We start from the raw sequence: 24580 nt of genomic DNA on the forward strand, positions 1-24580 counted from the left end.
GCCTTGGGTGACATGCTCTAGTGTGAGGTGTCCCTGCCCATGGCAGGGGGTTGGAACTAGATGATCTTAAGGTCCTTTCCACCCCTAACTATTCTATGATTCTAAAACCAGATCATAGTTCTGTATATTAACTGTTGTGCTTGGCTTACAGGCTGTGAGGATGTTCCTCTGTTGGATCCTACTATGAATTGTTCTCTGCTAGTGAAAGGACAATTCTGACTCAGTTGTCACTCAGTTGATATTCCAATGACAAAAATACGTTACTTGTTTGCAATTTGTGTCCCTGTGTTCACTCAGAGTTACTTTGCAGGAGCTTTGTGTATTTTTGTAGTTCAATATTATAGTACCAGTTTTCAAATATATGAAAGGCTACTGCAAAGGGAACTGGAATAATAATCCATGCAGAGACCAGGAAGTGGTAGTTGGCATAAATTGCAGCAAAATTACTTCAGCCATTTGGAAGATGGTATGCCAGGTCTCCTTTATGCCTGCTTTTAGAGATTGCCTTAGCAAGGCTGGTGTTTCTGTCCCTGGAGATGTTTGTCAGCTTTAGTTGATCATGTTTTGGGACAGAAGAAGTAGATACTGTCTCTTGAGGTTACTGCCAGCTCATTGGGGGTTTTTTGATATGAATCCATAAGTGCAGCAGTGCCCTGGTTGATGCTTTCCCCTCCTTAAATGAAATAAGGAGACTGAAGTGTTCTGGTACAGTTACTTGAGGATCAAGGCCAGTTTATGAATGCCTAGTTCAGGACAAGTACCAGCGGCAAATTTTGTGTTTCATACTAATCTGTTATGAGTTTTTATGTTAAGTTCTGAGTACCTTAGTGCAGTGAGGTATTTATGGATGCTTTTACACGTGCTACCATTAAAGTATTGTTTTCAGTTCAAACTAAACTGAAGTCCAAACATTATTGTGGTGTTTTGCCCTGCTGTCCTGACTTAAACCAGGAGTTCATTATGGGGAAATAAACCAAAGAAGTTCCAGTTTTGTAATTTTCAAGACAATATTGAGCTGATTTGTGATGCAATAGTTACAGTTTTACAGAGTTAATTAGAAAACATTGGCAAATCATTCATTTTTCTGGATGTGAAAACCTGTGCCTAGTTTATATGGTCATTGGAAGACTTGGAGAACCCTTTTCTTTCTGAATGAATATGTTAGATTGATTAGTATAAATGCATAGGGTTGCATTTTTATTGCCATCTAGACCTAAACGATATTAAAATTCAGAGTTGATATATATTGGTTTAGAATCTCATATTTTTGCTTGTTCTTTTAGTCTCAAAGTTCTGATTTTTTTTGTCTGTATGTTGGAATTATTTGGTAATTAATTTCATATTTTTGTTTTTATTTCTCCTTCTACTTATTTATCTCTCCAAAACAGAAGTCAAAGACCTGCTTTGCTTAAAACTTTAGACAGATTTCCTCCTACTTCTTTTAAATACCCCTTTCGACTGCCAAAAATCAGGTTGTTCATTCATTTTAGACAACAATAGTCTTAATTTTGCTATGGAATGTTCTCACATTTCTTCTTTGTGAGTTTTCTACTGCTGTAGAAAAACAAAAGCATGCACCAAATCTTCCTACTCATGTATGGTTTGCCTGTATTTGCAGTGTACATGTACTCACATGTCACTAAATCTTGATTAATTAAATTTCAATATTCTTCTAGTATTTTGTTTTTTAAGATTCTCGCATGCAATAGGAACTAACCTTCTGTTTCTTCAACTTGCGTGTTTATGGTTACATCACTTGATGAGTTGAAGTTCTGTTTCTAGGAACTTCTTAAAATGTCCAGTGAGACTTTTTACAAGTTACTTGGGTTCTTTGCCTTAAGTTTCGCATCTAGAGGAGGTCTTAGCAGGTACGGGTTTGGCCTTTCCCTTTACAAACATAGCCAGAATGTTTATTTTTGAGATACTGAAAGAATTTGGGGGCAATTGTTGGCTTTTGGGGGGCTAGTTAGAACAGTGGTGAGTAACTGAACAGAAAAATCCCTCATCTCTGGTTTCTAACCAGTTTTAAAATACTTCAGGTAGGTTTTCATGCTTTGCATGTGTGTGGCTGAACCAGTAGAGGCTGTAATAGGAAAGCTTGAAGTTGAAATCATAGACTATGGAAGTATGGCAAACGGCATCTAATGTGCTTAATAGCAGTTTTAAATAGAGTCATTTTAAGAAACATGGTTAGAGCCCAAGGGTACAGGCTGCATATATGAGCATCTCCTAGTAAGTAGTGAGCTTAGAGTGTCCTAAGAAATACAGGAATACTAGAAATAGGTTAGTGTGGTGTTGCAGATGTTTTGTTAGTGTTTTTTGCTTCAGTAGTCTCTTTCCTTGGAGATCTACCAACAGCCATTTTATAACTAAAAAAATGAAAAAGATAGCTTGATAAAGAAGAAAGTCAATCATATATTTAGAATTAAAAGAGAGGATCTTTGCCTTCTTTTTTATTTTTAAGTGCATTTTTTTTGTGAGAGTTTCAGCAAGATCTGGCACTTGCCCTTTTTAATGAATATTCTTATAGTGTAAGTAAACAAAAATAGTGCATACTGACATACACTGGAATTTTTGTTTCTTTCCTTGTAGTCTGTCATCGTGCCTGTTCACAATAGTGAATGCTGGTTAGATGAATGCTTGAAGTCAGTTTGGGAACAAGATTTTAAAGGAACTATGGAGCTGTCTGTTTTTAATGATGCCAGTGAGGTATGTTTCCAACCTTATTTAAGATACTGCCCAAGTAAATACTGTCTCTGATAGGAATCTTTGGTTTGGACTGTGTTTGGTTCACCATACACTTAAAAAGCTGCTGTCTGTGTCATCATTTTTCTAGGATGCTTCAGCTGAAATAATTGAAAAATGGAAGATGAAGTTGGAAGATGCTGGTGTTCCAGTAATTGTTGGTAGCAATGATTCATCTGAACCTCGAGGCGGTATGTAGCTTAATAGTGATTCTTTTGGAGAGTTAGCTTCTTATCGCAGGCATCTTGTATTTTTTAGTTTGAAAAGTGTCTTTATAGCTACTTGCATTGCAGTGTTAAAAAAACAACCCACAATGTGTTCCAGAGCTCTCTGTTCAAAACCTCATTCCCAATTAAAATTTGGCCCTGTTGGTTTTGGTTCTGTAGGATTTGTTTATATGTCCAGGAAAGAAGAACTTGGCTTAACACTCGTGCTACTCTGCAAAAGAATTTTGTTTAGTTGTAGTATACACAGTGGTGGTAACACTTACAGTTTTACTTTGGCTTTCGGAGATCTGAGTCATCTTCAGGAGATGGGGTTTAAGAAAAAAGAAACCTAAAATTTCTCACAGAAGGATTTAAAAAGTAAATGCAGAATAGACCCTGAAATAGAACAAAATATGTTTTTGCTTTCTCTTTTGATGATCAGATCAAAACAGAGGTTTCAGAAAAGTTTTGATGTGAGCTAAAAACTCTCACTAAACTCCTACCTGTTTAGACAAAGAGCTAAACCAGTATGTTTAGTGAGCTACAGAAAAGGTGTATGATGTGATTCTGTGTCAATTTACATGCTAATATGAATTGCATTTACCCCTGGAGGAGATAACAAACGAATTTCTCTAAGAGTTCTTCTTTTGCTTGTTTTGGTTATGTTAAGGTTTGGGTTTGTTTTGTTTGTTTTTTTTTTTTTAGCAGACAAGCTTGCTTAACTGTAAAATAGAAATAAAACATACTGCTCTTTGAAGAAGCTAGTGTTAGTCTGTATTCCAGAGGAGAACAGCAGGACAAACCAAGCAGAACAGGGTGTTCACATTGTGTATAGGAGTTGTATATCTAATCATTCTGGATTTTTGTGGGAGTAGACAGGTAGGACCTGATAGAAAATTGGTTCAAAATGTGTGTCTTTCCAGTTACTTCACTTAAAAGGCACACTTTGGAAACACTGTATGCAAAATCTGGTCAGTTTCTTTTTGTTGGGTGGTTTTTTTTTTTTTAACAAAATACCCCTTTTGTAACTGAAAGAAACCCAGGCTTATTACAGATAGCTTTAAATGATCTTTTTACGAAAAAGCCCAGTTCTTTTTCAGAAGGTTTAATTATCATCCAAAAATTGCACTAAATTAATCTGCACATTGGTACAGGCCCCTGGCTTTATTTACTATCATTTCTTTTGACTATGGACTTTTTTAAACAGTTGTCAGACCTAGCAATATTGAACTAATACAGCATAACTGTTGCTATAAATATTTGAAGTATTTTAATATTTCTAGCATGAACTGATGTTGTTTTGACAGCGTAGCTTTCAATATTAGCATTATTGAGCTGCTGATGACAAAAGACAGACAAGATTTGTAGAGGGAATTTTTCTCCTTTGGACAACAGATAAAGCAATGTCAAGAATTCCTTGTATTTCTGGAAATTTATCTATCTTCCCGCACCCCCCTCTCCAACTATTGGATGATCAGTCTCTTTTCAGATTGTACTTCCCTTAGTTGATGATCTAGAAGCTAGGTAGGATGCAATTGTGTGTAAACTGGGTTTTAGTTTGCACGCAAGTACAACATTTTGGCAGTAATTCATGCTAGAATTCTGAAGTCAGTTCACCTTCGCACTTTAGGAAGGTGAACCTAAAACTGAATTGTGAACTATAGGGAGCATATTGTGCCATTAGGGATGTATCAGGTTATTTTTGGTTTTAACTTGCATTTGTTAGTGTTGGGATAGCTGAAACCTGAACAAATGTTTAATAAATTGGGGGTGGGGGATGCAGCTGTGAGCATTGTTTTAAGTAATAGTATGAAATGCAGAGTTCTTTAAAAAAAGCAAACCCAAGCTTATTCATGTGGAAGTCACTCTCAGGTCACCATTAAAATGAGGACATCTTTTCTTCACGGTTGTTACATCTTAGGAGCAGGTTACTTGAAATCCATAGTATTTGTTTGCTTTCAGTGATTTACTTTTATTATGTTAAGGACTAGTTACAACTGTAAGGAGTCTTTCCTTTAAAAGAAGATGCTTTAGTACAGAAACAATGTACTAGTCAGGCTTCACATCTTCAACTATTTACACAAGATTAGGATTTATTCCTGATTCTTTTCTAGCATGTAAAAGAAAGGGGGGGAACCTAGAAAAAAGAAAGGGTCACTTGCCTAAAAAAAGGAAACCTTTTTCTTTCCAAGAGTGAGGAATGTTAATATCTCACTGAGGCTTAAGTTTTTACGGCTGTAACCATGGTAACAGGCTCTTTTCACCAAGTAAGCAGGCCTTACAAAACTCAGAGACCTGGCACAAACGTTGCATTTTGTTCAGCAAAGTAATATGAAAGAAATTTTTTTTCCTCATGCCAAGCATAGGATTTGTTGTGCTGAAACCAGTTTTAGTATCTAGTTTCTTCCATGGGAAGTTACATCTCCCTTACTAATAACCTCTAAAGTATGTGTGTTTTCTTCTATCCCCCTTAAAAAAATGGCTGGTATAGTAAAAGCTTCAGGATGATTTCTGTCTTAATGTTAGAAAGAAACATGTTCCAACTTTTTCTCATAACAAATCATAAAGATTTCAGTATTTTATGTAAAGTGGTTTATTTTAAAAAGAGATCTGAAATATTTCAGAACATTCATTGAGTAATATAATTGTCATCTTGTAGTTGCCTTTAGCTGCCTTCTCTTTTTTTCCTGCTGATTCCTAGTTCTTCATTATTTTCTGCTGAAGGTTGCTGAAATATCGGGTATACTAATGATAGCATTGAAATACAAGTACAGGCTGCTTTACGGCTGGTAATGATGTGTAAAAGTAGTGATTTCATTGATGTTGGGCAGATTTAGTTCTGTTCTGTTCTTCTACCTCTCGCTTGTGTAGGGACCTCCATAGTGTTGGGGTTTTGCTTGTTTGGCATGTCCAGACCTGCTAACTTTCATCAGTTGTTTCCCACTAAAACTGCTCATGCCAGGTTTCAGCTCTGCTGTTGTGGTAGCTACTGACTTTGCCAGCTGCTTTTTTACTGCCAATAGGAAGGAGAATGAGAGTAACTGTATATGTGAGATTAGATGTTCATATGTGTCTAAAAAGGTAATATACTGTAAGATAGTAAGCCTGAGAAATCCATGATTATAAGAAGGTAAGGATTAAAATACTCAAAATAAGTACGAAAAGAATAGCACAATTATGAGGAGCCTTCATTTGTAGTATTCTGTTGGTAGTTGACATAATGTTCCTTTGAGGCAGTAAGAAATGCCGTCATAAGGCTTTTTCTGTACTTGGACAACTCAGCAAAATAGCCAAGGAGCATGCACATTAAAACTAAGTGAACCTTTGAGCCCACTTAAATTTGTTTCCTGAGTAAACTTAAACCTGTATCACAAAAAGAGTGGAGAATTACAGAATTCTGCTTTTTTCAAATGCAAAAGCAGGAACTTTAGAGACAGTATTATTTAAAATGATCCTGCTTCACTTCATGGTGAGATTTTTCTGGCTTTACGATTCCAGATTTTTCCATTAAAGAGTAAAAACCCTACAGTACTGCATATCTTCACCTCATTTGGTTCGCATGTCAGGGCAATCTTTTGCTGTATTCCTTTGACTGTGTTCCATAAATACTTTAAATGAAGCTTAAATGTTAGGTATTATGACCAAGTGGAATTCATATAGCACTTTTCAGAATAACTCTGGATATATGTGGTCTCTTCTTATAATGCTGCCTGGGAGAAGAGTTCAAAGACCATCATGTTCTTGGGTAGGTCTTGTCTACATGCAAAAATATTCCCAGATAAAACAACCTTGCAGATGAACTCAGTTTACCACTGAAATACATCTTCTTGCTGGTTGCTGTAGTCCCATCCTTACCCTTGGCTGTGTATTGCTGCTCTGTCCCCCCTCCTTTTTTATTTCTGCCCTGGCATTAGTTTGACCTGCCAATGCTGTCATCTGCTTCCGAAATTAAGCTGACAAAAAGTTTTCTTTCAGTTCAACTTCCTGAAGTGACTTGGTAAAAGATTCAGCAAGGGTCAGGGGGTCAGAAACAAAAAGACTGGATGCCAGTGTTGTCAATTGTCTAAATCTGTATTTCAGTGTCTTTGATAGATGGTATAATATGTGGTATTAAATAAGCCAGGTTTGTGCTCATTGGTTATGTATTCTGCTTTGGTTCCCCTCTGCATTACCTGTGCCATTACACTAATGGCACAGGAAGTTTTTTGTATTTACATACTTTATATTTAACGAGCATAGTGGACCAGAACAGAACTTCCCTGATGGGTATAACAGGTTAGCTCTTATTCTTTCTTTTCAAGAAAGAGCTCTTATAGCAAGCTCGTATTCTTTCTTTTCCTTCTTAAGATTTGTTATTATTTGTTAGAACTGAAGAGATGAATGTATATACAGCCAGGGGTTTTCAGCATCTGCTCATTGCAGGGGGTTGCACTAGGTGACCTTTAGGAATCTCTTCCAACCCAAGCCGTTATGTGACTATATGATCTGAGGTACTGGATGTGGAACCGAGATATAGCTGACTCTTCAAGGTAGATATTGCAGATTATATTCTTCTAGTACTAGCAAAAGTAGCCCAAGTTTACTTGGTGGTAGAATTATAACACATGGAACTGATAATCACTCAGAGAAGATGACTGAAATAGGCATACTGATTAACTATTTACCAATGACCTTGCTTTAAATATGGAAAAATCATGTACTTCCCCTGATCCTGATTTTTGTATTTCCTTTCATCTGTTCCTGATGGTAGTAAGATTTAAAAAAAATACAACAGTAAAACCAGCCACATAATTTTATCTTTGTTTTTTCAACAGTTGGGTTTGCTAAAAATCAAGCAGTAATTCAGAGCTCGGGAGCCTATCTCTGCTTTCTGGATTCAGTAAGTGAATACATTTTGTCTAAGTTAGTTTTGTCAATAAAATTCTTTATTTTAATGTAATTGTTGGTTTGCTTTAAAGATAAGCTGTTGAAAGATGTTGGGATGTTAGACAACTTGGTTACCATTTATAGCTGTAAAGGTGTCTTCCAACCTGTAGCAAGCCTACGGGCTCACACTGTTCCTTGATCCTATTGGATTTCACAAGCTGTTATGAGCAGGGTTGGTATTTAGGTGTTTTCAGGATTTTTCTTTCCCACATTCTTCAGAAAAATCATACTAATGAGCAACTAGGAGCTGATCTGCTGTTTTTTTGGGTGCAAAATATGAGAAATCTCAGCTTCCATCTTGGAATTTTTTTCCTGTCTTTGTTGGATACCTCCTGTGAACCCCTTCAGCTCACTAACCCACAGATAACTGTCTGACTTTCTGCAGCCTAATACGCAGTGAAGGGCTTCACAACTGTGTATCTGAGGAATCTGAGGAATGGTGCCATGTGGCTGGGATCAGGCAGGAGCAGGACCTTAAAGGCTCACTTGATCTTGTGTAATTTCACCTGAAGATTGATTCTTCCTTCTGAATTGGAACTGAACGGTGGTTTAGTGTGGTACTAGGATTAATTGGCTGCTGAAAGCGTAGGTTTTCAGGTAGGAGTCAACTTAATGTTATGATTGTGCTTAGTAGAAAGTGTCATGAGAGCAGGGATGTAAAATTAACAGCCTTAAAACCACACAGGTTTTAATTTGGGTAATCTTTCAGTTTGCAACTCCATTTGCTGTATCAGCTAGATAGAAGGATGGTTTTTGTTGTGTGTTTAAAGTCTTGTGAATTAATCAATGGACTGTTGCAAGACATGGTTAAGTGCTGGTATATTTCTTCTGATCGAAGGCAATGCAGCAGAAATTTCTTATCATTTAAGAAATTAAGTTTTACAGGTGGCTTTGCTGGCCTTTATTCTTGCTTTTATTAATTTATCACCATATTTAGCAACACAGTGTGCCTTTTAAAATGAGTTTGAGTTTATCCTGGCTTCCCTTTACCAGTTTGTTGGTTTGAGGTGTTTGTTTATTTTGCAGAGTGTATTTCATGCAAATCTTTGTGTGTAAGTTCATGGAGGGTGAAGCTTTGAAATGCATGTGAGTATATATTGAATACACAGGACTCACAGGACATATGCAAATTAATGGTGTTTGAAAAGGCCAGTTTCTCATACATGCATACAAAAAAATGTATTTTATACCCAGTGCTGAGCATCAGTGTCTACTTCATAAGCAAATTATTTTGAGGAAATATGAAGAGAAAATGTGCTGCTCTGTTTCTGATTACCTGACTCAGCATAATTTGTAAGAGTGGAGGGCATAAGAAATTATGCCATGAAGTAACAGGAGTAATCCCAGTTTTGTTGAGATGAATGAACTTGGGATCCAGTTCCTTTCACTTTACTTCATTGCTGACTGAAGTGAGTGAGACATTAACCTACTATTCTCTTGTCCCATGGAGCTTTTTATCTTCTATCTCAAATCTGTATAGGGTAATTTGCTGAGGTGAATTTTGGATTAGTCTTTCTTTTCAATCCTGGCAGATGTACTTGTCTGTAAATCACAGGCAGTAAACTAGTGATACGTAGTGATGGCACAACAGGTGATGGGTTTGGTTAAACAGGGGAAGTTCAGGTTAGATATAAGGAAGTTCTTTACTGTGAGGGTGGTGAGGCACTAGAACAGGCTGCCCAAGGAAGTGGTAAATGCTCCGTCCCTGGCAGTGTTCAAGGCCACGTAGGACAGAGCCTTGGGCGACCTGGTTTAAGGCGAGGCGTCCCTGCCTGTGGCAGGGGGTTGGAACTTGGATAATCGTAAGGTCCTTTCCAACCCAAACTATTCTATGATTCTGTGACACTAGAATATTAAATTGTTTAGATGAAATTTTCATAGAGTTCCCTTCGGATTTCTTCACTTGTTGTTATGCATACTTATGGTATGCATAATGCCATAAACACCTTGGAGTGTTTATACAGTATGCATCTTCATGCTTCTATATTGTTTCTCTTTGCTGGCTGTGCAGGATAAGGAAACATTAGGGAAACAAATTAGAACTCTTAAGGAATGTAAAACTGATGACTCTGGATTCCTGCAATATTCTCATTAGCATTTATATTTAATATAATCAAGACATACTCAAAGCAATTTGAGAGTTTTATGACTTATCGTGTGGATAAGCTTGGAAAAACTTACTAAGATTTTCTGTTCTACCCATTTCTGTTCATGCTATTGAGCAAGATGCTTCAAAATAGAAGGCATTCTGAACTATTAGAAGCCTCATCTTGGGTACAAAAGCAATATCAAGTGATCGCTGTTACTTAAACCTATTTTCTACTGTTTTTCCTCGTGACTACTTCTTTTTGCTGAAAACATCAGAGGAAATAAAATGAATGTGGAAACTGCTACAAGTCTAAAAATTGCTCAATATTTTGGCCATAGTAATTGTTGTGTGATAATAGCTGAAACACAGATGTTGCCAGCTGTTTAACAACTCCACTTCTACACGCCACCTACCTTCATTTCAGTCACCAATCCAGTCTCAAGCTCTCTAGGAAGGAATGTTGATATCAGCCTTTTGGAATGCGGTGCAGTAATGCCAGGGAATTGACCTTCAGAAGTGCAGCCGTAATTTCAGGTTTGCTATAGGTTGAATTGGAGTGAAATGGGGCTGGGTCAGTAGTTTGTGTATGTTTCATATAGGTGGAGAAATACAATGAGGCTCCTTGTACATTCCTTTGGGTGAAATGAATGTAGGAGCATATTTGGGAGCATCTTTGAAAGTACTGGCTCCAGGGAGACTGTTTTGCTTGCCATTCCAGCTGGAGGCAAGCTGCTTGTGTTATGTCTCTCAACACAGATTTGTGAGGACAACAAATTGAGAAGAAATGTGGAAAAAAAGGTTACAGAGCTCAGAACTGTCAGAATTTGATCAGCCTATTCTAGTATGAAGTGGCAGCTGTTTGACTAATAGCTATTGTGGAGGGGTTTTTGCTGTGGTTGTTGTTACAGATTTCACCTCTAAGCTATTGAGGCATTTTTCCCACAGGGGAAAACAAGTTGGAAAATTGAAGATACTTAACAAATTGTTCATGTTGAACATTTATAGTCTCAGAAAATAAAATCCTGGTCATGCAACAATAGAATGAATGAATTATGCAAATACATTTCACTGTTAGCTTTGCTCTTCAAGTTCTCTGGGGTTATGACTGTAACTACCAGATGCACTGTGTTGTAACCTTAGTTTTTCAGTTATCTGGGGTCGTTACCAGCTTTGTCATAGTAACTTACCCAACTGTAGCACAGCAAAAATTAATTTTTCTGCTTTGAACTGCTATTTTTGTTGACATTCACTTAAACATGCCCATACTCGTATAAAACTGTATTTCATTAAAAAGGAACACGCTTTCATTTCTCCCTAGTAAGCTGTGTAGTTTCCCATTATTTCAGGTATAATGAATGTGTTGTTGGAGGGTTCCTGGCTGGTGAAGAAGAAATATCAAAATGTGTCCTTTTTTGACCTGCAATATTTCAAACCCAGTCATAGTCCCTTGAGTCTTTGACACGCTTCTAGCCTTTTGAAAGGCTCTGTTGGCAGACTGTCGGTGCTTCTGAGGTTCTGAGCCAGTTCAAAGATGTGACTCTACACCATGTTGCCACAGTGTCACTGCTTGCTAATAGTTGAAAGTGACAGAGGGAAACAGTGAAGGTTTATTCCCCAGAAGAAGGGGGGACCACCAGAATTGGTATTGCCATATTTGAATTGGCAGCTGCTGACCTGTGCCTTTCCGTTTGGGAGATCTGCTTGTATGATTTAAGCTGGGAATGTTAATTGTAAATTGCTGTGAAATTGCATGCTTTTCTTGAGTTTCAAGTTCAAAACTCCTTCATTGAGGGGGTATTCATTAAGGTGGTTGGACCTTAGCTAGCCAGACTTGGTAGATGTTGCAGGGACTCCAGCCTTCAAGGTAGCTTTCAGTTATAAACACAGCTACTTGTTTTTACAGTGTCTGTAACTTGCTGGCTTTGGGAAGAAGGATGTATTGTTGGTTGCCATTACACATTACTCTACAGGCACTAATGAACTTGAAATATTCTTCATTTCTAAGGTTTCTATTGATGGAAGGTACTACTCATTCATGAGCATAAGAACACTGTGTATATACCCCCCTGTAGACTTTTTGTTGCCATGCTCGGGATAAGAAAGGTGCTCAGTGAAATCAGTTTCTTAAACTTAGAAGTTATTTCTTTGTTGTCCCCTTCTTTCTCAATTTAATCCAGAAGTAGAAACATAAAAATCATAGTTTTTCCTATGGTCTTGCAAGTACTAACAGATAGCAGAATGTGTTCTGCTCAGGTGTCTTGTGTGTGGCCATTAGAGTGCACAGTTGGATTGTGTCCAATAGCAGGGGCTTCTTTAAAAACCTGCCTTCTAGAAAAGTGCACAGTATTGGTGTATTCATTTTGGTAGTGCTGTTGATGGGTCAGTTCTTGGAGGTCTGAGGCCTTTTCCTCCCTAGTTCAAGGAGTTGAGCTGAACAATAGCATAGAAAGATTTTCCCTATAGTCTGAGCAGGTGCAGGATAAATGAATGACCATTTGATGGATTGAAACACTGTGGAGATGCCATATTGTTTCTCAGCAAGTCAAACATGCCTTCTGGCATCGGTACAGGTTGTATTTTATGTATAATATCTGCAGTGGAAAGACGGTGCTGCTATTGTGGATATGGAGTTTTTCAGCTCTCTTTGTGTGCGTGTGTGGGTTTTTTGAACAGCCAAATACGAAGGAATTTGGGCAGCATGTGGTGCAGAGTCTGTAATGTGAGCTTAAGAAAGCACTTCAGTACTGAGCTATAATTAGTGTGTTGTTTTATATTAACTTGTCTTTGGTTTTAAAAAGTAGATGTGTATTGTACTTTGAGTTGTATGTTTTATTTTACTTTCTGATGTGCAACCCCCCCCTTTTAAGGGGAAATCATGCAGTTGTTACTGTGGAGTTCAGTGTGGTCCAGGTGACCTGGTTGAAGAGGCCAGTGAATTCCTGTCATTTGGATTTACCCAAATTGATTTGAGAAACATATCCTGAAACAGCACCAGCTTTGAATAATATTCTTAAGCTCAGTCTGTTGCTTTAATTTTCTTTTTCTTCTACTATACTGATGAGTAAAGTGAAACAAAACAATTAGCTCAGTATAAACTGTGTTTTTATAAGGAGTGGTGCCTCTGCTTGGAAGGAAGACAACCCAGCTGATAGTTGTGTAACTAGCTTTTTGATTTGGCAGCATCTGTAAGTGGTGAGGAACTTGACAGGAGCAAGCCAGCTTTCTCCAGAAGGGATATATCTGATAGGAGCCCAAGCAGGCAGAATGCCTGTCAGACTGAAAGGTGATGGAGATCACGGCCCCCCACTGGTAGAAACACATCTGGGCTTGTTTAGAAATCCCTGCTGGTTTTTCATGCAAAATAAAGTCCTTTTTATTCTCCCATCTTTCAGCACATTGTTTTCCTATTCAGAATGGACACTGGAGAACAGGAAACATGTTTGTAATCAACAAAATTCCTACAAATTCTTGGTTAAGTGCCTAAAATAGGTTTCTATTTATGTTCCTTTATTTCTTGCTGGTTACCTGTTTGGCCTCATTTGCACTGTATGGATGTCTGTACATATGTAGATGACAGTAAACCCAGCTATTACCTGAGATTTTCTTCATTTTTCTACTGTTTGGTGAGTGGGGACACAAGAAAATGGATTTACTTACTCTTATTTAGCTATGTTATTGAAGTATATGCTTAGTGAAGGCATGCATTTATCTGGGGTTTATTTTAAATCTGCTCTTTTGTCCATTCTTTCAGTGGGGGTGAATCTGCATTCGTCCTGTCTGCCTTGTATCTGCTAGGAGACAACCATTAGAGAGTTCATGTTAAAAGAGAAAACTGAATTCCAGTGGAAACTTCTGTTTCTTAAAAGTATATATTCAGTGTAATTCACTGCTAGCCTTGTTGTCTTCCCTGTTTACACATAGGATACAGAAACAAACTGAATATACTTTCCTTTTTGATACAGCAGCTACATTCAGATACCTGCTTTCTTTTTGTCTGACATGACAGAAGTGAAAACTAATTTGGAAAGTGTTTGTCTTGTTACTAAGGTTTGTTCTGGGCTTTAAACCAAAAAAGATGACCAAAGTCTGTTTAGTGCAGAAACCAATACAGTTGCTGAGTTCAATATCGTAAATACAACAGTTTTGGTAGGACATTTATGATTACCTAATGTGCAGCTGGACGAAGTATTTTAACATCTTAGTTGTCTAATACTATGGTTGCTTAAACTCCATAAACATTTCCCAGTGCAGGTCATGGTTGGGCATCTCATGCCTACCAATGGTTTACAAAGTTGAAACATTTTTTAAAGTGCTCCTATTTTATGGCACAATCATAGAATAGTTAGGGTTGGAAAGGACCTTACGTTCAAGTTCCAACCCCCGTGCCATGGGCAGGGACACCTTACACTCTCACCTCACACTCAATCATTTTGGTTTTATTCATTAGAATTGAATTTGGTTTCTTAAACACTGGTCTAGAATACAGCCACACTGCTTCAGATTGTCTGTATAAATATATGCTGTTTTCCACTTCCTGGCTTCCTGCCCAGTCATCACTCACAGAGTAGTTTGGGTGGGAAGGGACCCGTGGAGTGCTGAAGCTGGATTTTGCAGTTAACTTTCTTTTATAGTTGCCCAGCCTCAGTCTAAAAAACCAAGTGGCTGATGAGACTCAGTTTTGCCTGGGATGTGATGTGTATTTTGTGCAGTTCTTCCCCATCACCTAACTGCTTTGTTGGTTTATTTGGGTTTATGTCTTAAATGACTATATTCTTTCCCCCCTCCCTCCTTTCTTTCTCCCATGACCCTGGAAAGTATCACAGAACTATACAGCAGGGCATCATATGTGTACAACTGCTAATAAAAAGAAGGCAAAACTCTTTTGAAAGGTCATTCAGGGTAAGAGTTCATAGAGTTTTTCAGCATTAGAGAACAAAGATGTATTAATACAAAAAAGGCATTTTGGAGTTTTTATGGTCATAATGCCCCCTCTTTGGCTGGATTTTACAGAGTACTGATGATCTTGGTGATAGCCTAAGCCCCAAATCTGTAGACGTGTTAGTTTTGCCAACAGAATCAAAATGACACAGTGTTTTGTTAGGGGGAACTAGACCTTTCCTGTCAAGTTGTCTGCTTATGAAAACATAACACTGACCAGTTTGGTGAATAGGAGATTTGAGTTTGGTTTGAATACTTTCCATGCTGTTTTAACCTTTTAAAATGAAGTAGATTATTATTCATCCTTGTGAATGTCTGAGTTCTGTTAAAGTTATCTCTGTTGTGCAGCATCATAAACTGAGGAATCTTTTAGTACAAGGGCATATGTTGCATATTGTAAGAGATAATAGTAACATTGTTCTAAGCGTTGAAATTCCTTGCTTTTTGATGGATTGCGTTTGCATTCTCATTTTGGGCGGATTTAAAAAGAAGACATCTAAAAATCCTAAGTAATTTGTAAAGGAGTGAACAAAGCTCAGTTCAAATACATTTGCTATTGCATATATGATCTTAACCAGGTTTTAATTTACAAAATTCAGTTGTGTATTTGGAGTGAGAAATTGGATTATGGTTCTTATGCGAAATAGGGTAAATATTTTCTTGGAATATTTGCTTGATACAGTACCTGAATTTGGGTGCATTATTGCTAAAGTGCATTAGATGGTAAATACTGTCTGTTTTAAATAATTGATGTACAGAGGTGGAGAAATCAGAATGTTTTTTTTCACTCTGCTGGCTTTCAAAATCAGTAAGATCTTTCATGCACATGACTAAATGTATCCTAAATACAAAATAGAGGGAAAAATCCTTTTGACGGTGTATTCCTTCTACCTTTTATAAACTTGCATGTGATGAGGGTCAGTTTATTATTAATTATTTTTATCTTTAACCTGGAATTTTGGATCTACTTCTTATACTTTTTTTCATCCTTGCATTGTTTTTGATATAACTTGTGTCACCTTTATATCGAGGTCGTTCAATCTTTTAAGCTCAAGATATTTAAGCACAAATATTTTTTTGTTGCTGGTGATTTGATGGAAAGTTTCAATGTGGAAGTTGTTGGAAGATCAATATTTAGTGTTTTTGGCTTTAGTAGGAATCTCCTTAGAATGATTTTAATGTGAGGATCATTTCAAAATACTCTGAGAAGAAAATGGCTGGATTAGTTTTAACCAGCACCTGAGAAAGACTGAACTGATCCTTCAAAAGGGAAGAAATATGGCACCAAAATGGAAAAGAATACATGTGGAAACCTCAGGAGACTAAATTTAGGGAGGAAAACTTGTGCTACAGTCAGGCATTTTAATAGACTGTAAAACTGTAGTCTAGAAGGGATATGATCATGAACAGGAAATAGTATTTTGAAAGGAGTATCTCCTCCTGTCTGTTGAAAGAAGGATATGAGGTTACAAACTCTTTACAAATAACCTCACTTTTTGTAAGTAAACAACATAGACCTTTATGCTACAGGTGAAAGAAGTATTAACATCAAACTGAAATCCAGGTGGTGTTTTTTAAAGTCATGGTCAATGCTGATGCATTTTATGAGTGTGTGTATTCTTTTTTTTTCCTTTTTATTTTGCCTTAGAATTGTATCATGTGACAAATATTAGTTCTTGTGCTCATGAAATGTGGCATATCAGTACTAGAGACTGAAGGCTTTTCCTTATCAAGGAAACAAGGTACATTGAGGACATTTCCTCATTCAAAGCAATTCCTCTTGCTTGAATGTTATAAATCTCATGCTTTGAATCCAGGTTAGTTCCTTGTCCGCACATAGTGCCAGTTTGGTGATCAGAGTTCTTAAACTGTTGGTGAGTTTCTTTAGATACGTACAGTATGTGGGTGCCCATAGGATACATGTTGAAATCAGAACACAGTTGTCATGTAGTAGTTTTGATCCCTTCCAATTTGAAGAGCACTGAGTTTAATACGCTAAAAGTGTAAAATCTCTTAATGTTTGTTCCTTCTCTAGTTTTGACTGCAAGCCAGTAAAATGATGTTAATTTAGCACCATATTCTGATGTGTCTGAACACTGTACTGTGACCCTTTTTATGTTCAGTAACAGTGTGCTATTTATTCCAGGATGATGTGATGATGCCACAGCGCGTTAGGCTGCAGCACGAAGTTGCCATTCAACACCCAAACAGTGTGAGTACTTTTTTCTGGGGTGTATTTGTGTGTTTTTCTTTTACAGAGTGCCGGATACATCTTTAAAAGGATATGAAAATTTCACAGTAGGGCTGGTGGAGGCAGAGCAATAACCACTGTCTTCTTTCCCTTTATTTTAAACCCTTGCTTTGATTTGAATAGGAGCTTTGATTGGAACCTCTTCCATTTATTTTCTCTGTTCAGTAAACCAAATGTCATTATGACAGGGATGCTCTTTTTCAAGTAAGTATGTAGGTTTTGCCAATGTATGGAACCTAAAGAAGCCTTTTTTTAATGTGAAAAGCTACATAGGATTGGCTACAGCTATGGCTTATTTGGTTTTAATATTTAAGAAACTAAACTGTAAGCAATGGATGGATTGTTATTAATAAACTGGCCTACAGTTAAACTAGTATTTCTGTATGTCTGTCTTCAAAAGAAGACATTATTAGAATGCCGTTCTTTATTCTTGTGAAGTAAACTGTCAAAAACATTCTGTGACATGGTTGGTTTATGATCTATATAATTTTGATTTTAAATCAATTTCTGTGATTAGGGACAGTATATTTTAGAGAGATTGCGTCTGTGTTTTACTTACCTGAAGATAATAAATATAAGTAATTTGTTATGGCAGTTACTTTATTTGTTAAAGTTACTGCCTTAAAGTTACTCCTTTATTAACTAGAAAATGGAGTTTATATTCCTACCGGTTGGTGTTAAGCAAAAAATTGGCTGATTCTTTTCACATCTCTGACATTTTCTCTTGTGACATTTATTTCAATGTGGTTTCTGGAAAGGAAAGGTCAAGCAACTTAATTTGTCAAGAAGGTATTTCCTGCAGGTCTCTGAACAAAATAGGCAGTTGTAGGATTATCACTCTCTGGGAATCAAACACCTTTTGAACTTTTCCTCCAAAGCACACTTGCTTCAAAGTAAAGATTATTGCAGTTGTTTTGGCTGAGGAATGTCTGCCAAACAACCTGTTGCTTAGTGCTGAGATGTGTAGCTGCACATCATGCCACCTGTACTAGGTCTCTATGAAATCTGATAATCCTTACAGTGTAATTTATCACATTATAGTTTAAGTAGCTCCTGAGTAGCAGTTAACCTAATTCACATTTTGAACATAATAAAATGATACTTTGAAAGTTGTTTTTGTTCTGATATCAATCAGTTAATGCAGTTCTGTAGTAAATGCTAAAAAACCGGTGAGGCAAGTTGATCCAGTAAACTTGGTTTATGGAGACAAGTGCTAAGAGCTATCATGTTTCTCCTTTGACTTCTGTATCTGTATATTAAGACCTTTTTAATTAGACTAATTTTGACTGAAGTTTGTAGTCTATTTAGAAAATACTTCAACTGTTTTGTTTATATTCTGTTATACTTTAGTGCCTAACAATGCTCTAATGAGCTATGAAGTGACAGTCAAATAAGTAATGGTACCTGAGTAGACTGAAGGGTATGTCTTCATTATATGATTATATCTTCTAAGCAAAGCAAACTTGCTCTTCCCATGCTTGAACTAATCTGAATTTGTGGTTCTATGTTATTGTGGTACTTGTGATGGGTTGACCTTGGCTGGACATCACGTGCCCATCAAGCTGTATCACTATGGGGCCAGGGGAGAAAATAAGATGGAAAATAACATAAGATGAGGGTCAAAATAAAGGTGGTTCAATAAAGCAAAAGCAAAGGGCATGGGCAGAAGCAAAGGCAAAGATTTATTCTCTACTTCCCATCAGCAGGTGACGGCCAGCCATTTCTTAGGAAGCTGGGCTTCAGTACGTGTAGTGGTTGTTCCAGTAGACAAACATCGTAATAACAAATGGCCCTCCTCCTCCTTCTTTCTCTTAGCTTTTATTGCTGAGCAGACATCATATGATCTGGAGTATCCCTTTAGTCAGTTTGGGTCAGCTGTTCTGGCTGTGTCCTCTCCCAGGATCTTACCCCCAGCCTACTGGGGCGGAGGGAATGTTGCAGAGACAGGCGTGATGCTGTGGAGCAGTGCTCAGCAGTAGCCAAAACAGTGTGTGTTACCGACACCTTGCTAGCTACCAATACACAACTCAGCATTAGGAGGACTGCTGTGGGGAAAGTTAACTCCATCTCAGCCAGACCCAATGCACAAAGCTTAACTTGAGCTTTGTGCTTTACTAAATAGAAGAGCCAAAGTCAGTTTGATTTAGTGTGGGAAATAAGGGTTTCCACCTTTTGGTTATCTGACATGCTAGTTCGTAAAAGCTTCAATTTAGTAAAGTGTAAAAATTCTCAGAAATGAATGCAGAGAAAGGCCCGTGATGTTAAACCTTAAGAAAAATGGTAGATGTGTATCTCCCACATCTGGCAGAGAGGGGCCTATAGGGATGCTGGGGAGGGACTCTTCATTAGGGACTGTAGTGACAGGACAAGGGCTGATGGGTCAAAACTTAAACAGGGGAAGTTTAGATTGGATATAAGGAAGAAGTTCTTTCCTGTTAGGGTGGTGAGGCACTGGAATCGGTTGCCCAGGGAAGTTGTGAATGCTCCATCCCTGGTGGTGTTCAAGACCAGGTTGGACGATGCCTTGGGTGAGATGGTTTAGTGTGAGGTGTCCCTGCCCATGGCAGGGGGGTTGGAACTAGATGATCTTAACGTCCTTTCCAACCGTAACTATTCTATGATTCTATAGCACATCTGGCTGGAATCTGTGTCATGCCACCACTTTCACCTTTCTCCTGAATCGGAGGGTTTCCTCACAGCTTTTTGAACAAGGACCTTGGCTTTCCTAGTTTTTCTTTTCTTTAAACTTCTACTGGTTTTTATTTGCTATTATTTCTTGCCTTACATTGTTGACTTTCACATGTAGAGTTCCCTTCTCTATTCTTGAATCCTGCCAAAGCAAAAATGGATGTGTTTGAATTGAATGGAACATGTTTTCCATTTTTAAGGTATAGTTAAGTGCTTGTAATTCCTGTGTGAATTATATCTTCTGGTTTAATGTTGTATTTTAACAACTAATTCAAAGGCTTGAAAGAAGAAATGGGAACATATCCAGCTGTTCCTGATGAGCAAAGAGATCAGTTTGGTCCAAAGCCCTCCAGTAGTTCTGACTCAATGTGAGTTACTTTGAGAGAAGCTGACCTTCTGGACGCAAATCTACTGACCACTGTCAGTGTTGGCTGCTATTAAAAGAATGATCTCTACTGTCCTAAAGAATAATCGTGCCATTGAATTTTCTGCTCTTAGAAGATGGTTGGGGATGTTTGAATGAAGTTCCATTCTGTAGCTGGAAGTCCTGACCCTAGCTTCAGCAGTATGACAAGCCAAAGTAGGTGGAGGGAGAAAAATAAGCAGAAGCTTGAGCAATGCCTGTGAAGCAGTGGGCTTTTTTGGTTTGTTCCTGAAATTCTACTTTGCAGCCTTGGACTTTCCACTGTTTTGCAACTTCTGACCTGGATCTTTGACTTTCTGCAGTTTGTGTACTTTCAGAAATCTTGTTCCTAATCCCAGCCTTGCTGGCTGTTACTGAGAGCCAGACTTGAAGACTAGTATTCCCAGTGGGCTCTAATATTGAAGGCTTCAGTCTACTGTCATAGATTTACAAGTAAGAAAAGTCTCCAACTTTCTCCACCAAGAGAAACCTTTACCCAGATCTTAAGTAATCCCTGAGGTTCTTCCTCTTTCATGTTATTCCTAAATGCATATTGCCTTACTCCGACTTGAAGCCTGGTTCCTAAATGGTGGAACCAATGATACCAGATGCTTTTGGAATGACTCCCCAACCAGTTGTTCTTCAAAGAAACTGGTGTCTCTATCTCTGAAAAAGCAAGAGCTTGCCCTCAGGTTTGGGTACTGGAATATGACTGGGGTAACAGTGCAGCAGCACGCATGAAATGCAGTCTCGTCTCCTGTATTATAGGCTACTTAACCATGCTTTAAAGAGCAAGAACAAATTATTTTTTTCTCTTTGAAGCTGTTCTTGTCTGGAAGACTTTTAACAAAAAAATTGGAGGATGGAATTGTTCTGTCATTGGTAACATCGGTAACTGTAACAACATGGAGAATTTTGGATCTTGAAGATAAATTACTGATACATTTTGATTTTGCTAAGTGCAGCTCTCTAGGACCAGTGTCCTCTTGTACTCTGGGGACTATTTAATGTTATGTCTAAGTCCTACTGACAAGGATTATATAAACAGGACACTCTTGGAAGACACCAGTTTTTCAGACTGCCTATTTATACCCTGTATATGAACTCTAGAGCTCTGCTAGCGCAGTGTGGTTACCTGCTTTTAACAGTTTGGAACCTTAAGGACATGGTACTGTCTATGAGTAATATAGCTACCAGCCTTCTGACATGGGTTGCCTGTTGCACATGTGCACTATGTTACGGCACATACAAGCGTGCCTTCAAATTGCTTATGCTCTAATCAGATCAGGAATGACTTTGCTAGAGAATGAACAACCATTACTAAAATTTCTCGCTCTTGTCTGTGTTTATCCCTAGAAGCAGCATCTGTCCCATTTACCTGGGGTAAGCCAGGTGTTCCCTCTTTACCAACCACAAATCATGAATGCTTTCTTGGCAGCTAATGGGTGGGAAGATTCCACATCACATTTCCCTTAATTCTGAAAAAATCAGGCTTTCATATTTTCAATTATACTCATGTTCTTCTGGAGGAGATCCAACTTTGTGTACGTACTAGTGTTGTATTGAGCAAGGCTTCTGAGTTTGGAGTAGCCCAGGAAATTATTTCCCAGACCAAATACACACATGTGCTGCAGTCTTATTTGAGCAGGGTAGTACCCTTTAAGAACTTCCAAAGCTTTTTGTTTCAGGGAGAGCGGAGATAGTGAGCAGCATCTGCTCCCAGGTTGTCTGCTGGCACAGGGCTTGCATCAGGACCTGCTATGGGCGTGCTGAGGTGAAATGGCTGCATGTGGTTTGAGTACACCCTAGGAGAGCTCGAGTAACATTAAAGAACTTCTCTAGAATGTGCTTCATTCCTGAGCTGCTGAGGTTCCTGGCCGTGCTTTGCAGAGACACTGTGCCATTATGGAGCCTTTCAAGATAGTGCAGCACTTGGAATGCTCCTCCAGTTTTAATTTTTCCTATGGATTCCAGATGCCGGATGTAGAATAGAAAGCAGCTGAAATGAGAATGCTCAGAAACCACTGTCTTCCTCATCTATCTTGCAGCAATCCTGAATATTTTTGGACAGCACATTGTCTGCTGGGCAAGGTGTTACTTTCTTCTTCCTCTCACCACTACTTAATTTCAGTATCTGTGTGCCCCCACAGTATGACTCTGCATGTGAGCAGCATCTGGCTTAAAGCTTCTGTATCTCATTTCTTTCTGCAGAATTGCTTAGGAAAGCTAAGCTCTTTCTCACTGCCTCCCACATCTTCCCAACAGCTGGAATTAAACTGTGGACCATGGAAATAAAGGACATTTTCCTTTTGTTTTTACTGGTGAATAAGAGGTGAATCTGTACCAGTGTCAGAACAAACACCTTTCTTTTGTAGTACAATTGCTAGCCTCTTTCTCAAACGTAGGATACCTATGCATAGGAGAGAACCCTGAGTATGACCATTTACATTTCTTCAATGAGAAATTCTCTGTTTTGCATCTGTAAAGAAAATTTGTGGCATATTCTGTAGCCTGAACTCCATTCAAGAGCTGCAATGCCTGAAGCCATTTTAATCTGTTGCTTTATCTGACTATGTTAACCAACTCTGCGTATCTTTGATGGTTAAAATGACTCTGAGATAAGTGATTGGATGGAGCGAACTTGAACAATGCACGGCCCTGATAGTTCACAGACCTGTTCATCTGCCTCTGGGAGAGCTGTAAACAAATGTTGCGCAATCACCAAATGAATTGGAGACGTGAACAAATGAATGAGCTGAGCTTGAGCCTTCTTTAAAGCACGACTCCAGGCGAAAGGCACTGCACGGCTCTCCTTCACCCCCACTGAAGCTCACAAATTAACTACCCTTAAAAACGAGTTTGTTTTGGTTTTTTCTTTTGGTCTGGACACGTACATTTATTGATTTCGAAAGATACGGTCTAACAGAGAAGTTCTTGTGTATTGTCAGTGTATCCTCTGCCATTCTGCTTGCCTAGGCCTGTTACACATTTCTGTCATGTGTTAAAAAGATTGTTTTCCTCCCCATTTATCTTACCTATTGCTTATTGAGCACTAGTTTGAATCATTTCACTTTCTCTTTTTTTGTGACTAAAACGATCAGATTCTGTTAATTATTCATTGACTTTAACCAATATCTGAAATCGCCAGTAAAGATTTTCATAGTAGCAACAGAAAGAGTACAATAATACGAGTAGATCCTCTTACAGGTATAATTAAAATGAAGTTTTAGTGGTACATGAAGTAGGCATCCGTATGGAACAGAACTTTTAACATCCACATTCTGAGTGTTTGTGTGTCTGACATGATTCTGAGATTGCTGCTTTTTCAAAATACCTGAAAATTGATGATTCAACTGGTTTTGCATTGGCAAGAGGCAGGGTTTTTATATGAGTTAGTCCATGAGAGGAGTTCTGTGGGAATGGCTTAACAAATCTTGAGCTTGTTTCGTTCTAAGCATACAAAGGTTAATAGACATTCTTGTATCATCTGTTGGTGAGTTCCATATTGTAGATCTAGTTCTTGTCCTTGGAGGGAGGGAGGTAATTCTAGGTAGTCTGGACCATTTCCCATAGACTGTCTTGCATATCAGAGCAGCTCTTTACTGCAGACTGTGCACTGATTGTTTTGTATACAAAGCGCGCAATGAATGTAAATAGGGTATTTAAGTGATTTGTTTTGCTGAGTAGTTACTATGTACTTAGCTAGTGGAAAAAACATCCAAACAAGTGTTTCCGACTCATCTCAGGTGTGTAACTGCACGTGGAGAGACTCTTGTGGTATAATTCCAGTGCGGCATCACTCACTAGAACACTGGCTTGTACAACAGAAACTTTTCCGTGTAGCCTTTTGCTGAGCAGCTGTGCTGTCATATATCACATTAATGTGGTGGGGATTTTTTGTTGTTCCTGCTTATTATCACAAGTCTGCAATAAAGGCAGAAGATTGTTCTGTCTGTCTTGTGCCAGGCCTTGCTGCTCCATGATGAAAGGGAGCAGAAGATAAAAAAAAATTGGGAAGAAAAATAAAGAGGGGGGCCACCATATATGTTGGCAGTCAACAGTAGCACTTTGGGAATACTGGCAGTCCTCAGTGGGTAGTGACTTTTACATTCCACATACCAATGGAGTTGGGTCACCTCTGAAAGATCTTAAAGCCTTTTGTTTGCTGTATCTTCTTATTAGTCTTACGTTAGAGCAGTCCTGAAAATAAGAGATTACCTTTCAGACTACATGCTGTGCTTCCTCCTGTGTGCTTTCTCTTGGGAGTCAAAACTGTTATTATGCAGTCTGGTAATTACATTGCATTTAGGCATGGATTTATTCTATCTAATGAA

The 24580-nt window shown here is 38.2% G+C and overlaps 1 protein-coding gene across 6 annotated transcripts in view; it reads left to right on the plus strand.

Annotated features, from left to right (window-relative positions):
• Nucleotides 1-24580, plus strand: part of B3GNTL1 (UDP-GlcNAc:betaGal beta-1,3-N-acetylglucosaminyltransferase like 1) — a 118778-nt gene that overhangs the window by 1724 nt on the left and 92474 nt on the right. For 4 of the 6 annotated variants that reach the window (XR_009968712.1, XR_009968711.1, XM_062639766.1 and 1 more), the window contains exons 2-5: nt 2593-2709; nt 2837-2936; nt 7766-7830; nt 17051-17116. Coding sequence is in view for 4 of the 6 variants with exons in the window: in XM_062639766.1 (XP_062495750.1) it covers nt 2593-2709; nt 2837-2936; nt 7766-7830; nt 17051-17116 (348 nt within the window). In the remaining 2 variants the exon portion in view is untranslated. Of the gene's footprint in view, nt 1-2592; nt 2710-2836; nt 2937-7765; nt 7831-17050; nt 17117-24580 lie in introns of those variants that run through there. The other 2 variants (XM_062639770.1, XM_062639769.1) reach the window with 2 other exon arrangements.

This window comes from Pezoporus occidentalis, unplaced genomic scaffold (genome assembly GCF_034315485.1).
Source record: "Pezoporus occidentalis ecotype Australia unplaced genomic scaffold, CSIRO_AGI_Poc_V1 ctg62, whole genome shotgun sequence".
NCBI classification, from domain to species: Eukaryota; Metazoa; Chordata; class Aves; order Psittaciformes; family Psittacidae; genus Pezoporus; species Pezoporus occidentalis.